This window comes from Homalodisca vitripennis, chromosome 6 (assembly GCF_021130785.1).
Source record: "Homalodisca vitripennis isolate AUS2020 chromosome 6, UT_GWSS_2.1, whole genome shotgun sequence".
NCBI lineage: Eukaryota > Metazoa > Arthropoda > Insecta > Hemiptera > Cicadellidae > Homalodisca > Homalodisca vitripennis.
This window is the reverse complement of record NC_060212.1, coordinates 56926319-56941851: the sequence shown is the minus strand read 5'-3', so window position 1 is coordinate 56941851 and position 15533 is coordinate 56926319. Positions and strand designations below refer to the sequence as shown.

General features: G+C 31.5%; 2 protein-coding genes across 2 annotated transcripts; both read right to left on the bottom strand.

Moving 5' to 3' along the window:
• Positions 1-274: 274 nt before the first annotated feature.
• LOC124365201 (putative defense protein) lies at positions 275-5730 on the bottom strand. Its single transcript, XM_046821158.1, has 4 exons — positions 5530-5730; positions 3536-3926; positions 2698-2789; positions 275-400 (listed from the first exon to the last, which is right to left on the bottom strand). The coding sequence occupies exons 2-4, from the start codon at positions 3869-3871 to the stop codon at positions 322-324; spliced, it is 507 nt and encodes a 168-aa protein (XP_046677114.1). The 5' UTR covers positions 3872-3926; positions 5530-5730; the 3' UTR covers positions 275-321.
• Positions 5731-10042: 4312 nt separating this feature from the next.
• Positions 10043-14586, bottom strand: LOC124365390. Its single transcript, XM_046821366.1, has 3 exons — positions 14516-14586; positions 12376-12539; positions 10043-10319 (listed from the first exon to the last, which is right to left on the bottom strand). Exons 2-3 carry the CDS (start codon positions 12444-12446, stop codon positions 10043-10045), a joined length of 348 nt encoding a protein of 115 aa, XP_046677322.1. The 5' UTR covers positions 12447-12539; positions 14516-14586.
• Positions 14587-15533: the final 947 nt, after the last annotated feature.

The window sequence follows — 15533 nt, the reverse complement described above, 5'->3', positions numbered from 1 at the left end:
ATTATCAATTAACCATTGTTCTACCAGTAAACCATTATTATTGACATAACGGATGTATCTTCCATATAAAAATGCTTTTTAAAGTACCTTTATAGACGTATTAAACTGATAATTTTTTCTATCAAAAAAATGCAATCTAAAATTTTGTAAGTAAAACAATTTTGTTACAAATGTGGAAAGATTTAGCTTTTAGGAGATTTTTTTCCTTGTTATTGTGTGTTGACAGATTTTGCCTAGCGTGATAGAGGATTTTGAAATAATAACACAGTACGACTTACAGTAAATAAAATATACAAACATACACTAACAATATGTAAAGTTCTACCACGGGTTGTATACAGAGATTGAATCTCCCTTCTCTCTAAGCCAGAATATCTCCCTGGACTGGACAATTGTGGCCCTAAAACAGGAAATCATACAAAACTATAGCACAATGTATAAATTACTGGTCAATAGAAAGTCAAGGTGTAAGTATCCAGTGTATATTGAGGCTATATCATGAAAGTTAATGACGAAGTGAATGTTGGAATAAACTTAATTTGGAATTATTGTGTACATGCCTTTAATACTGAGATAGTGTTATGTATGCTTTATTGCTGTATTAAAGCTGCTGCCGTTACCGTACATTGTTATAGCTATATGGCGTTGATATAGACAAATCCTAATACAAAATAACAATAATACAACATAATTGTTTACTTATAACTACGTTATTAATACTTCACATGTTTACTTTTAATTACGATATTTATTAAACTGAAGCAGTTAAAGATTGTCATAGATTCCATGACAGATGGTGAATTTCTGACAACTATTGGATTAATTTCTTCTATCATAGTTATATTGAAAAGAGTAAAAATACAGTGGAATGTAATGAGTTCCCCATATCCGCAATGGATACAACTCGAGCATTGATTTATCACCCAGCCTGGCAATAGCCTCTCACGCGTTTTTAGTCCCAACTTTCGAACTCTTACAATACTCCGTTTCCTTGCCTAAGAAATAGGAAATCTCTCAAATGCTATCAAACTGAATGCATACTTTGTCTGTCTATTTATCTGTCCGTCCTTCGTCTGTGTCATTTTGATACAAAGGTCCTAGAGATATGCTACACGATACATGGGTTTCTTTAGTCCCAAAGATGATCTCTGTTGATTTGAAGACCAAAAAGTAAAAGTGCAGCCCACTCGCCTATACGTTATGAATGATACCTTTTTCCATACGTTACATATGGAAATTCTAAACTCTGTTGTACTGTACCGTCTATACAGTAAAAGTCTATAACTAACAAGTTCTATAAATAGTACACCAAGCAATCAATCCTCTATAAGTATGATTATTGCAAACCAAACTATGAGTGACATTTTATTATGTATGACTATTGTAAAAGCAGAACAATTTTAGTTTAAAATTGCGGTATTTCAATTTGTAATTTAATAATCACTTAAACATCAATAAATGTTTAACAATTGTTGAATATTTAGTAATTTACAATAACTTTGAAATAAATAATCGCGATCAACTAAAAGTACTAAAATGTTTACCTGAACCTCTTCTTAACTAAAAACATATGCTTGAAATCTCTCCTATTTATTTCTTAACAGAAATAAAAGCTGGACTCAGAATATCCAACATATCTAGCTTTATTTATAGGCAAGTGTTCCATCGGCATTCTTAACTCATTAATGTTTGGTAGTCTAATTAAATTCACTTTTCTAAAACCCCTAAACGAAAAATCTTGGGGTAAGATCGGGTAAGCGAGCTGGTTAGTCAATAGTACCGTGTCGACATCCATATCTGGTATAAGAATGATATAGTAAGGTGAATCACTGGCTTGGAATTATGAATTGTAATTGTCACCAGTTACTACATGTACTGCAGGAACAATGTTACGTTCTAACATTCATATCGTATTGTCAATTCTAACTTAAATAAAGAAAAATGTAGTAACGGAAATTAATAAAATTCTTGTAAGGTGTTTAATTCCTGAGGATGTCGGATATGCTTACAATCATCTAATTTCTGAAATGGAAACACCTAGTAAATAAACATGCACTTGAAACATAAAAAGTGCATCAATGGACTGTCACTCAAAAACTTTATGTCATAAATGGTTAACTAAGAAGTCCATACTAGAGAAAATTTACCCAAGCGATGTCACTGTACAAACTAGCACTAGTCAAGAGCACAAGCAATACGTCACATACGTACCAGCGTAAGTGGGACACTGCAGTATACACGGTATTTCACTTTCGCTGGTGAGGGTCACACAGATATGTGTTTTTGATGACGATTTATCGGCGAGTTTCTCACTAATTAAGGTGGAACATAAGTTAAGAACACATTATATTAAAACGAGCCTGAGCTTTACCTCATAAAAATAATGTTAAACTTTACGCACTTTAAACCCTTATTTTTGTTTGTAGAATCAGAACGGGAAGTGAGTGGTACGTAGCCAAACGCTTTTTGGTCTTTATGTATCTATATGAAAAAATATTTATGTAGTGTTTGGGTTTACACATCAACATGCAAGCTTTACACTATGAAATATTAATGAAGTTTCGAAACTACTCAAACTTTTGTCCATACTCTATGGCCTGAACACATTTCATACCTGGGCTTGGGTTTATTGTGAGATGGACCATAATAACTCTTTTGCTTGTTTAACTCTCTAATAGATTACATGGAATCGCTTACAAGAATGTGATATTGCCTGCGTAGTCAAAGTCAGGCATCCATCTCATGCGCGCTTCTGTCTTCGGCTCCGTATCGAACTCTATCGCAGTGTTCTGTAACACAATACCACTTAGTTCAGTTACCACTTAAAACTGTTTTACATACAGGGGGGATTCATGATAGAACATCTAGCTTAATACTATTTATATACTGGTACCATGTAAGCCTCACACTTGATTAATCTTATTCATGTATGTATTTATTTACTGCTCCGCCAATGTAAGCAACTCTGGATAGTTATATCCAGAAACAATGTGTAAATATTACCCTATTTCGTTTTTGTAGGTTATGCAATCTACGTCTAATGCCAATGCTTCGTATTTTAACTAAGTATATCTACACTGTTTGCATGCAATAATTTCATGTTTTTATATTGCTAAGATTGCAGTAAAGAAAAATATTTCCATTAAAATTTAGGTAAAAAAATTAATTTGAAGACTAAAACGAATTATAAGTTGTCACGTTAGACTAATCCCAGCTGTAGGTGTACACGCCTTACATACTTTGGGCATTAGTCAGAGATCATATACCTGCCCCTGTGATACACCTTCAGCTCTGGTAGTTACTATATGGTCAGTTATACCACACAGGTGTCTCACGGAACTCTCTGCTGTACTTACAACCGTGATGTGAGAATAAAACCAACACAAAGCGTGCTCTCTGAACCTCAACATTTGATAATTAGTTTTCAGCGCCTAATTTGTACTTCTGAGGATTTCCGCATCCAACATCTTATGTATCATCAGTAAAACCCATGAATTGTATTTCATTACAACTTACAACATCAGTTAGACATTACCTCAGAACGACCGAAACAGTTGACGACGGTGATGTCGGCGTCTCCTGTGTCCACGAACATGCCCAAGGCCACACCGCTCTCGCGGTCCAGTGCCTGCACCACGAACCTTCGGAAGTCGACCTGAGGTCGCGAGGACTTGATGGTGAAGATGACGGAGTCCTGGTTCGTGATCTTCCCAGACTTGCTACAAGAGAGGGTGTAGGGCGAGGGTGTGGTCTGGGGCAGTGCGCTGTCGAATGGGTCGAGGGTGAGGCAGGTGCTGGAGTCCAGGTCCTCGGCAGCTAGCAGCAGTGCTGGAAGCGCTAACCAGACAGTCACTCCTGCTCCTGGCAGCATCTACGTCACGTGTGTATGACTCCTGCTCGGCTGTCTTATGCCTATCTTGATTTGTCTGGTAAAATAATTTATTGACATCATTGATTTAATGGCAAATTTAATTGATTTCTTAAATAGATCGAAAAATTGTCAACCTATTGCGTACGGCAAATTGAAATTAATTTTACTAAATGTTCTCAATATATAAAAGTTTTATTGAATATTTTCGGACTTTTAAACTATTTAACAGATGAACAGTGTGCGACCCAAAACAATACACAGAGTTTATAGAAAAATATTGGCATAAAGTATTTTAATATTTATTATTAAAAAATAATGTAAATATTTATTTGTGGACTCGCCTGATGATGAAAACTTTTGTTTCGAAAGGCCTTGTCCAAAAAATAAACTATTTGGAAAAGTATTGTTTTATTAACATTTAGTACTACTATATTGGTGTGTCAAGTATTAGTTTGGTTTAACAGGTATTATATTATTGGTATGAATTCAGCAGTTAGCCAACGCAAGACTACAGCCAATGAACTGAAACGTTTTGTCTTGCTCCATGACCTTGCATATTGTATACTGTATTGTGAAAGCTCTGTGATTTGTGTAAAAGTTTCCATATTCATTCAACCATATAATTTTTATTAGCGTTAAATTTTATTATTGTAACAAGTATCTACTTTCTCAAGTCTCTAGGTGTTTTTGTTTAATTACAATGTTACATTGCAATGAAACTTCAAATGTTTTCATTATAAACTGATGTGACAAGCCTTACCCTGTGTGCAGTAGACCACCTTTTAAAAGGCCAAATTCGTGGCTTATAGAAAAAATTACTCATGAATAATGATAATGCATTATTATGATAAATATAGTTTTTTATATCAAATTTACAAAAATATATATCACGTTCTCGTATAATTTACGAAAATGAAAGAACTCAACAAATATATAAATTTTATGAAATTATAATTTATTTTCATTAGTAATGTTCTATTAAATAGTGGTCTGAAGTTAGTACAAAGTCCAGGAATTTACAATTATAAACAAAAATGCTTGGCCAAATCCATCATGAGAACTATAATATTACGAAAACTTTCGACGCAGTAAAATTTATTAGTAAAACCTATTACTGTTTATGGATTCAACCTGATTACAATTGATAAAAATAAAGTATTATTGCAAGAAATGCAAAATAGTTATCTTATTAATGTTTTTATATATTATTAGATAACGTTTAGAATTATTTACAATCATTAAATTTCTTATATGGTAGTACGATGTGCAATATTTACTTTGCCCCAATTAAAACAATAAGCAATTTCAAACCAAAATTAAATTTCTATTTTTTTAGTACAAAAATTAAAACCGTCTTAAATCATGACCAGCATAATATATCTAACCTGATACTAAGCAGAATAATTAGTAACCACTTTACAATGAAAACTAAAAGTCAAGTTAGCATACAACTGATAGTTAATCAAAACATATTAATTTTGTACTTCAAAATGTTAGTGAACCGGTATAGTTATAAATATCAAGTTCACAATCACTTTCCTGTTTATTGTAAGTTTTCACATTAACCTGTGTAACCCACTTTGTGATGATGGCAACAGATCAGCATAACTACAAAGTATAATACAATTATTACATGGTAGTGATCGGTGTTGGCTTACCTGTATTATTTAGGGACACAGTAACTTAAGAAGAAACTTTGAAGTTCATTTTAAAACCGACAAAACGATACACAAGAATGCCCACGTAAATGTATAATGTTAGTTTTATCAGACCTCTCCATCTAATATCAATGTCACTTGTCTCACTTCTGCCATAACTGACCGATGTCGCTGATTGTGTATAAATTAATGCATTTTTTCGGTCGTTACACATTTATACAGAACCTTTAAAAAGTTTCTTATTAAAAAAAATAAATAACAGCTCTATCACAGCTATAATCTATTTTTAATAAACTGAGGCAATTTTTGTAAACAGACTCCTCTATTATTTTGATTAATCAATATATGGTTTTGACGATTGAGGAGTATAAAGAAAGGCCTTGGTGTGTAGTTCTACTAAGTAATCTTTAATAACTTTTTTATTCCGAAAAAATACAAGTCAGCTTTAAAATTTAGATTTTACTTATAATGATTACATATATATTATTTGTATTCTAAAACGGCTATATATTCAGTACAATGCAAGCGACAAGCAAATGAATCAATTTTAATTCAGTTCCAATCTTATACAGCTGTATTTCAGTAGTAAACAACTCAACAATAAGCAAATAATTTATTACTTGATACAATATCAGAAAGTATATGGTAGGAAGCCGTAGCTTCGAACACAGTTTCCTGCTGAACAACTGACATCATAAGCTTATCGTTTTTAAATGACACAAGAAACACCCATATGATAAGTGATGGCCAATGGAATATATTCTAATCTCCTGATCCATTTTCTAAAATTTGACTTTAGCAAGTAGTAAATGCTTGATTTTTGTTAAAATGACAGGAATTTTAAGGCCTGAAGGTACTAATGGAATAAATAGAATGTCTCTGCAACATTCCATGGTAATTTATAGATTACTTGAGTTGAAATATACAGGCCAGTGTGGAGGAAAAACAAAGTGCGTAGTGTTTTTAGTGAGTGCACATACAATATAATATAAAAGGGTCATATCTCGATTTTAAAACAAATTTTTCTACGGTAGTATCAATTCTGGTTAAAATAAATGTACTCCGTCTCTAAAGATATACATAGTGTTCAGAAAAGGGTGCCACAAACATCTGTGATGATATTACGCATGATTCCAAAAAGAAGATTATTCAAGCAAAGGTCGGAAAGTGTGTCGTTTAGGCGACCATTTTGTATTTTATTGAAACAAATTATTATTTCTCGAAGTAGTAAAGTTACATATACCAAACTTTCCACATATGCTATGAAAAATAAGAGAACTCAAAAAATAACTGTGTAATTTGCTTTAATATTATAAAAATAACAAAGTGAAGTAACAAAACACCTACTATAGTTATTAAAGACTTATAATATACCAACTACTTTGCAATTTGTATTACCATTCTAACTGTACTTTTTAACGAAATTCGTCAACGCATAAGCAAACACAATCACTTTAAAAGTATGCTTCCACAATCCCGGAATCAACCTAAATTTTGTCAGTTGAAAGGCTATAAGCTGTTTTGCATCCGTTATAAGAAACATACAAGATATCAAATATGGTGAAATTCTTATAACAATTTAAATGGTACTTTTCCAACGAAATCCGTCAACACCTAAGATTAAATTTTTAAATTCCTTTCAAATAATTATAAAATCTAGAAATTGTTATGTTATTTTAGTTAGTGGTCATTTATATGTACAAACTGGCAGAACTCCTCGAAGGAACTATCTACATTCATTGATTAATGAGAGTACATTTTGTGAAAACAAATCTAAAACAAATAGATTATACTACACTGCGTAACGCCACAGTAAAAAATTTGGATTAAAGATCATGAACGAATTTTATGAAATAACAAATAACTGAAAATATTTCATTAGAAATACAACATTCACATTTAAGAAATTTTAATATTCATTTGTAATTAACTGTTTGTGTTTATGACAATATTAGGCATAATATCAAATGCTTACTTCCCACATTTGAGTATGAAGTCAGGTTCACCTCACAATAAAGTTTTAACTCCAAACGCCTATGAATTATTGCAACATTTAATGCAATGCCCAGATTAACTTTATTGTAATTCAAGAGGCAGTAAAACCTTATTTATGTGTCCCCTAACTGCAAGGCAGGTTTAATATATTCAATATATTTAACAGACTAATTCATCTGCTCAAGCCCAATCTTTTTATGAAGAAGCAAAGGAAACATTCACCTAAACATCTTCAAAATAACTGCTCAGTAAAGACAAAAGGTCTCAAAAATCGCCCTAGATGATGTTTTTGCTGTACTTGAAGCTGAGAATTGTGGACTAAATGCAATAAACAATAATAATTTATCATATAATTGTAGCACTAGAAATATAGCTACTTAATGTTCAGAATTTTAGACTCAATGCCGTATACTCCGTATTAACTTTAAGAAGGATTAGGATTGTTTCTGCAATTTTAAAGTTAATCAGCATTATTGGACAACTTAAAATTTGCTGTAAATTTAGTCGTTAAATATCAGTTGTGCCATAATCAAAAAGGACAACCTTAACTTTAGATTTAGTACATTACTTATTATTCTTTATTTATTAAAAAAATGTTTTTTTAATTTATGTAGCCTATTATATAAAATAAATTATACCTGTAACTCACTATTGTGAAATTGGAAATCTTATTTATGTATACCTACATACATACATACATGTATAGTTTTTAAGACCTGTTTCTTGCTTAACTAACCAATAAACCATTCCTTGAAATAATTAAAGGATTAGAACAATACTAAAACTAAAAAGGACAACGATTAATTTCTCACTTTATTTTTTGTAAAGAGTACAAGCATTCTAAGACGAAAATTTGTATTCTTCTATTGTGAAATAACTTAATGTTCTTGTTAATAAAACACTAAAAGTAAGAAAAATTTAATTGAAATGTTAAATTTCACCTAACAGTGATGAAGTAGTATTTTGAAGCTTACGGAAACTTATTGTTTACACATCATGTGTACACAAAATGATTGCTGACAGAATAGAATCAAGTTTTCTCAAAATGATGGGGAAATTTTTCTGGGTACCCGTTTCTTATCAAAAAATCAAAATCACATGTGACTGCTTTACAAATTCGCTAAATGAATATTTTTTACCCAAATAAACTATACTAAAATGTATTTCTATCCTCAGGAACTGAAGGTAATGACACTTGGGAACAGCAATAAAAACAGTCATAAAAACTCACTCAGGCTACGGTTTTAAATTACTGCCCCGCAGGCTGCTCGTAAAATAAATATTTATAATTCTATTTCTTTCTATATTGTTAAGTATGTTTATATTTAAGCATTTTGTTTTAGACACATTATTTAATATACAGACATATTTACTAGATCAAAGGATTTTTCATCCAATCAGTTTTTAGCGCAAAAACATCGGATATATATCCAGGAAAAGTTACTATCAAAATTTCGTTACAGTTTTAACGATTTTTATAAAACATATATTTGTTGTTTTTTTACTGAAGTAGGCCTTTTGAAAAAGTCAACTATAGTACCAGAAATACCATAGACCGGATAAACTACAACGGCCAAAGGTATACATTTTTTGACTAAAATAGACTTCTCTAACCTGTGTACGTGTATGTATTGTAGATAGAGGCATCAACGCAAAATCAATTTCCGTTTCAAAATGACATAGAGCCCCATTATTCATTACGCCATGAGTGTGTTAACTGAAAAGGTAAGAACTTCGACTTTAGCATCTACCAAATCTCAACGATTACATAAACTGTTTGAATAGTTTAATTGTTACTCAAGTAGTCTAATAACAAGAAATATCTCTCCAACGTTCGAGCTATTTTTTGGTTCTTATAAAAATCGTTTCACTCTCCAACGAACCCCAACACACTGGTCTTTAAAAGAAAGTCTAAAATAAATCCCAAGAAAAGTGTTCAGTGATAATCACCTAACAAAAAAATTAGTTTAGAATGTCGTTTTAAACGGAATATGCCCACGATGTTTTTCTGTAAGCGATTGCCGCAGGTAACAGTATTTATATTAAGTAAGGTTATATAGAACGAAGAAAAATATTCCACTAACATTCCTAAGAATTAAATCTGTATCAGACATTATTAAATAAGAAAACTGAGTAATAGGTGATAAAAGACATCTAGTTTTTAATCAAACAAAGGGTTTAATAATAAGTGTAAACATGTCATATATCAGGTGTAAGACAAGACGTCTCCCCCTCCCCCTGTCCTGTGTGTTCTGCTATTTCCTTGTCCATAACATTTTCTGTGAGTTCCTGAGATTGAATGATCTCTGGTACTGATATGGCAATCTTCTCTTCGTTATCTCCCTCGGGTTTCATTATTACATCTACTTGTACTTCTCCCTCTCCATACCCCTTTTGTTTCTCTGTTACTGTGTCGGTGATATCATCAGGACACGATTTAGACTGCTTATCAATACTAGGAACTTTCGGTACTATATTTTCTTCTTTATTAGTCAGAATCTCACATAACGATTTTCCATCACTTATGTGTCTTGCTGGAATCAGTAGATATCTCATCTGGTTCACCGTGGCAGAATACATCAGATAACTGCTTACTTTCTCTTGTTTCTTCAGGACTGTCACAATGTCTCCCCTCCCTTCCATCTCCTACCATGTTAGTGTTCTGCTCCACCAACAACCCTGACAGTTGCGTGTTCTCGGCCACCAGGAGCGCCACCTTCTCCTCGTACCGAGCTCGCAGGTCGTTGAACATCTCTATTTGACAATGGTATTGTGCTTTAATGTCTTCATTCAACCTGTGACAAATAAAGTTCATGTAACAGTTTATTTACTCTTATATCCTTATTTTTGTTTGCCTTAAAACGTGTATGATAATACAAAATATTCATGTATATTTGCGTGAAAAAAGTATTACTCCACAGTATTCAGAAATACATCTTAAATCTCATAACAATTAGGAGTATAATTATGAGTCCGTAAACTCATAGTACCAGTCAAAAAAGATGTACGACTGAAAATAAGTACACAATAAACAAGTCAACATTTATATTAAAAATATTTCTTCTCTCTGGAATATCTGTAAGTGTTTATCTAGTAACGCGAGTGTAAGGGAGTTGCCCAGTATAAAGAACTAAATGGAATTTTACAATATAGGCTATTTTTATGCGTATGGCAGTGTTTTGGCCTAAAGATCGTCAAAAGTTTCCCATAAGCCACCACTTCTCAATGTACATGTGCTACGTAATGGCCAATATCAGAAAGGGAGTCAGACCCAAATAAAAGCTGTGCATGGATCCTCTAAGGAAAAGTGAAACTCTTTTTCTTCAACATTAATGGTTTTTCTGTATTTTATTTAATTTTGAGCATGAGTTGTAATAATTCATTTTGTTTCTCAACAGGCTCTATTAACAGATAGTCCGTTACGGATTTGTGGACAACTGTGCATTTTTATAATTTCAGTATATGAATATACAAATATGTTAACATTGTGTCTAAAATTTAAACTACAAATACCTGTAAAATAACTATAAATAACATTCATAAAAATAAGCTGGAATTTCCAGACGCTGAGTGGTCCTAGAGGTGAGTAGCTGCCAGGAAACTAGTTTCAGTAAGCATATAGTGTTTTAGAGTAGTTAGATTAATTTATATTGTAGATGTGGGCCAGTGCTCATAAATTTTTCAAGTACTATTCTTATGAACAAAAACGGAGTCCAACTTTGAATCTTCTTACTAGTTCAACCATTAGGTATTGTTTATATTGGGAAATTCAGACCACCCAATTGTAAATGCAAAGTTCAAGCGCCGATGTAAAAAAACGCATTTTGTACTGCGTTTATTTTGATGTAAAAGAATAACATAACAATGGTTTGGGTAATACGTGGGAATTTTGAAATTTTCAAAAAATAAATTATACAGTAATATAACGAATCTGTTCGATTTCTGCCATGTATGGTATTATTTGAAAGCTCTTATGAAATATCAGAATCGATATAAATATTTCTTTTTTTATACGAAGATCTGTGCGCTGACTTTTAAATGCTTTTCTTGTCTGGGCTGCATCTTGTTTTTATTTCTGTAAGATTTTAGGGGGTAATTCATTAAAGAGCGTTTAAGAAAATTTAAAAGCAGTCTTTGGTAAAATGTTCAAAACAGTTCATAGCCATTATCTAATTATAATCGTACAATTTAAAACATCCTTATATTACAAAACCCGTTATGGGAGAGTATGATTCACGTGCACAAAAATTAAACTAAATCACCCTAAACAGCAAAAAATATATCGTGAGTAACAATAAACATAAACATTAGCCACGGCTAAGTGACAGGTGACGATGAGCATCACGCGCCTGCAACATATCAGCTGCAACCAGCAGTGCATGGGCAACGGCACGACCAGTTTCTCTACCATCATGGTAAGCAACATTCATTTTCCTGAGCCGCAATTTGGCTGGTACAAAAATAAAATTTGGTGGTACAAAAGATTGTAAAATTGTTACAAATATATGGTGTAGTTTATTTTAATTTACGAATTTTCTTCAAAACGTAGACCTGTAAGCTGACTTTTAAATGGTTAATAACTGTTTTCAGTGATTTGAAACAAAATTTTATTTTTGTGGTACAAAACGGTAACCTACAAAAAGAGTACAAAATTCTGATATAGTTTTGATATGATTCTTGATGGTCGGCTCACAGTTCTATACAGTTTCACAGTTAAATTAATAACATTGCGTAAGTGAAGAATGAAGAGCGCTCGTTAATTTAATTCCAATACGCAAAGTATAATATACTATATTCATCACACAACCAAAAGTTAATAACTGTTCCTTACTTACAAGTTACAATACCTACCTTGCAGACTCAGACAAAGTATTAAGAATGTTTTGTTGTTTCATGTTTTCCAAATTAATTCTTTCCTCCATAATTTTTATATTTTTATAGAGTTGCTCGACTTCAGTGTTTCTCAAAGTCAACAGGTCCTTCGTGACAGCTACTAGATTCTTCAGCGAGGTGCACTGCAATCCGATTGTTCACCAATGGTAAATGTTCAGAGACCAAAAGTCACATGAATAATGTAATAATGAGTATGGTCATTAAAGTAAAATTATTTAAAATATTTTATTTTATATTTATATATTGTTTCTGCAGCAATAGAAAAATTAACCATGTTTACTCTTTGTTTTTGTTATTTGAAACATTGGAAATAACATATTCATAGAATTGAACTCATTCGACAGAAAAGTAAAATGAATTTTTTTCATAAAATTGGTCATGTATCTTATGTTTTGAACAGGTATCCACTGACACGAATGTTAGGAGTAAATATTTAAAAAATCACATCACATGTACGCTGGGCTAGTATTAGTTACAACTCGGTATAAGAATATATTAACTCATGTTTGAATAGTAACGCATCATAATCAGACACCGTTATTATGTACGTTATACAAGCGGTAATTACACCTAAATATATCATCTCATGTTTTGCACTGAGTAACAATAACGCATGAAAATCAGACACATTATTATGTACGTTGCACAAGCAGAAATTAGTATTACATACCTACTTTAATCTCATTGCATAAATTGAATTTGTTAATTAGTTTGTAATAGATTTATAACGTAATGCTTTTCTGAATAAAAAAAGTAACATAAATCGTTTAAAACAACAATATATCTTTAAAAAAAGTGTACTTGTGTAGAAATTTCTAAATATTATAACAATTTATTCCTTTAATTTGTTTAAAACTAACTGCTTCTTGATACAATTATCAATTTGTTACGATTTTTATAATACAAGACGTAGTTATTATAACGACATTAACAAGTGAAATAAACTGCACGGTTAAACAACAGTATTCATCGTGTGAAGTAACGCTAGATATATTCATACGTACAAGACACTGGCATCATCAAAAACTATATCATAACATTTATTATCAACAATGTAGGAAAACAGGTGACTGTTTGTAAATAAACTAATGGAAGTGTTGTCTCAATAAAGAGAATAAATAAATTGCTTTGTAGTTTACAGGATGCTTTCAATCAACTCCATTACACAGAGTTAATGCAGTAACACAATTGATTCTCATGTTGTGCTGAAATCCCAACGAAAAAAAAGTTATCTTATAATACGCAGCAACAAGTATAAAACTATGATTTACTTTTATACAATAAAATATATCTACACAGAGTGGAAATTGTATTACATCACGTGAGGCTGTATTCATGCATGTTATTCCAAATATGGGAAAATTTATTTATCTCTTTACTTTAACGGTACAACACCAATTTTACAAACAAGTAGATCCAAATGAAACTAACATTAGATAATAAGCATACAATCAAACAAAAACAATATCAAGGTATTTAAAAGATAGGAATTAATTGTAAAACAGAGACTACGTAGCTCATGCACTACACGTCACTTCCAGTCTCTCAGGAAACCAATAGCATCCGTCATTTGTACACATTGTCAAACATTGTGTGTACCAGTCATCAGGCTCTAAATTAAAATATGCACATACAAATAGTTTGAAATGTTTATCTCTTGGCTTTTACTTTTCTTCTAATCATAAAACTGTAAATCAATCCAGAAAACAGTACAATAAATAGAAAAAAATTGGAAGTTGGTCTAAACTGATGATTAACGAGTCTTGAAAAATACTTTAAAACGTATTTATGCGTACATGATTTCTCAAAATGATCGTGCAATTTCAAACACCCATGCATTGTTTTCAGAATTATTAAAACAAACTGTTTTGAAAGTAACATACTAAAATGAATAAAGTAGCCTTCCAAATTTTAAAAATGTTTACTACTCAATATAAAAATATAACAAAATTTTTAGAATTTAATATAGTTTCAATTTAAAAGGGTAATCATTATGAAGCATTTTGATAAATTATAATAATTCAGAAATGAAATATGAAATAAAATTATTGATTTAACTTAAGACAAGACAATGCAATAAGATTTGTACGATAACTACCTGCAGAGTAAGTACTGTTCTTTGTTCCTCCAGATTTTTGCAAAGAGAACTTTTCTCCAGCAGCAATAGAACCACCTGCAAGATAAGTACCTCATGTTTATAAAAACATATATTGTGCAAATTATATACAACTTACGATAAATCAAATTCTTTTACTGTTACGTATTAAAACGTTATAGAACTATCAATACACTATATTTGACTATGCTTAAGGCTAAGGAAATGTTAAAAGCCAGGTTAATAAATGTTTTAAATACAGTTAATGTTTGTTATAATACATCGATTAGATTTGTTAGAACGAGAATATTAAGTTTTAATATCAATTAATATTAACATTCAATAAATGCAACAGTTCATAAAAGATTAAACGCCTGACTTGGTAGGACTTTATCATGGAAAGTATTGCATTTCTACCAAAATAATAATGTAAACTCTGTGTATTTGCTATGATTGTACTAACTTGTGACTAAAGTGTCAACACTGTTGTAAGCATATAATTAAATTGTTTTTGGCATACTCGTCCCCTTGATAATAAAATGTATTTATTAGTTTGGGCCAATTATAGTGATATCAGTTGTGAGATGACACAATACCTTTCTAACCAAACAGCGAAGTCGAGAGACGTGTTCCTGTAAGTCCTTTTCAGTTCGATGATGAACGTCAAATCTCAGCATTTCCTTTAACATGGTCTTAGCATAGGTTGTGTCTCTGTTGCCGTTATTTTGGAATGTATCTGGCTACAAAAAATAAAATATATCTATTATTTAAAGATATTAATGATAAAGTATCTAAAAATCATTCTGTATTAACATTTAAGAAGGTAAAAGAACTGCACTATAAATGACATATTTGATTGATTGCCTAAATTAATATTGTGCGTTTGTCAAAAAGGACACCGGGTTTTGAATGAAATATCATAAAATTGGTTGTTCATTTAAATATTTGATCACTTTAACAGCACGTGCAAAGGACAATAAAAGAACAACACGACATTGCAGGTCGCTGGCTTTATTACAAA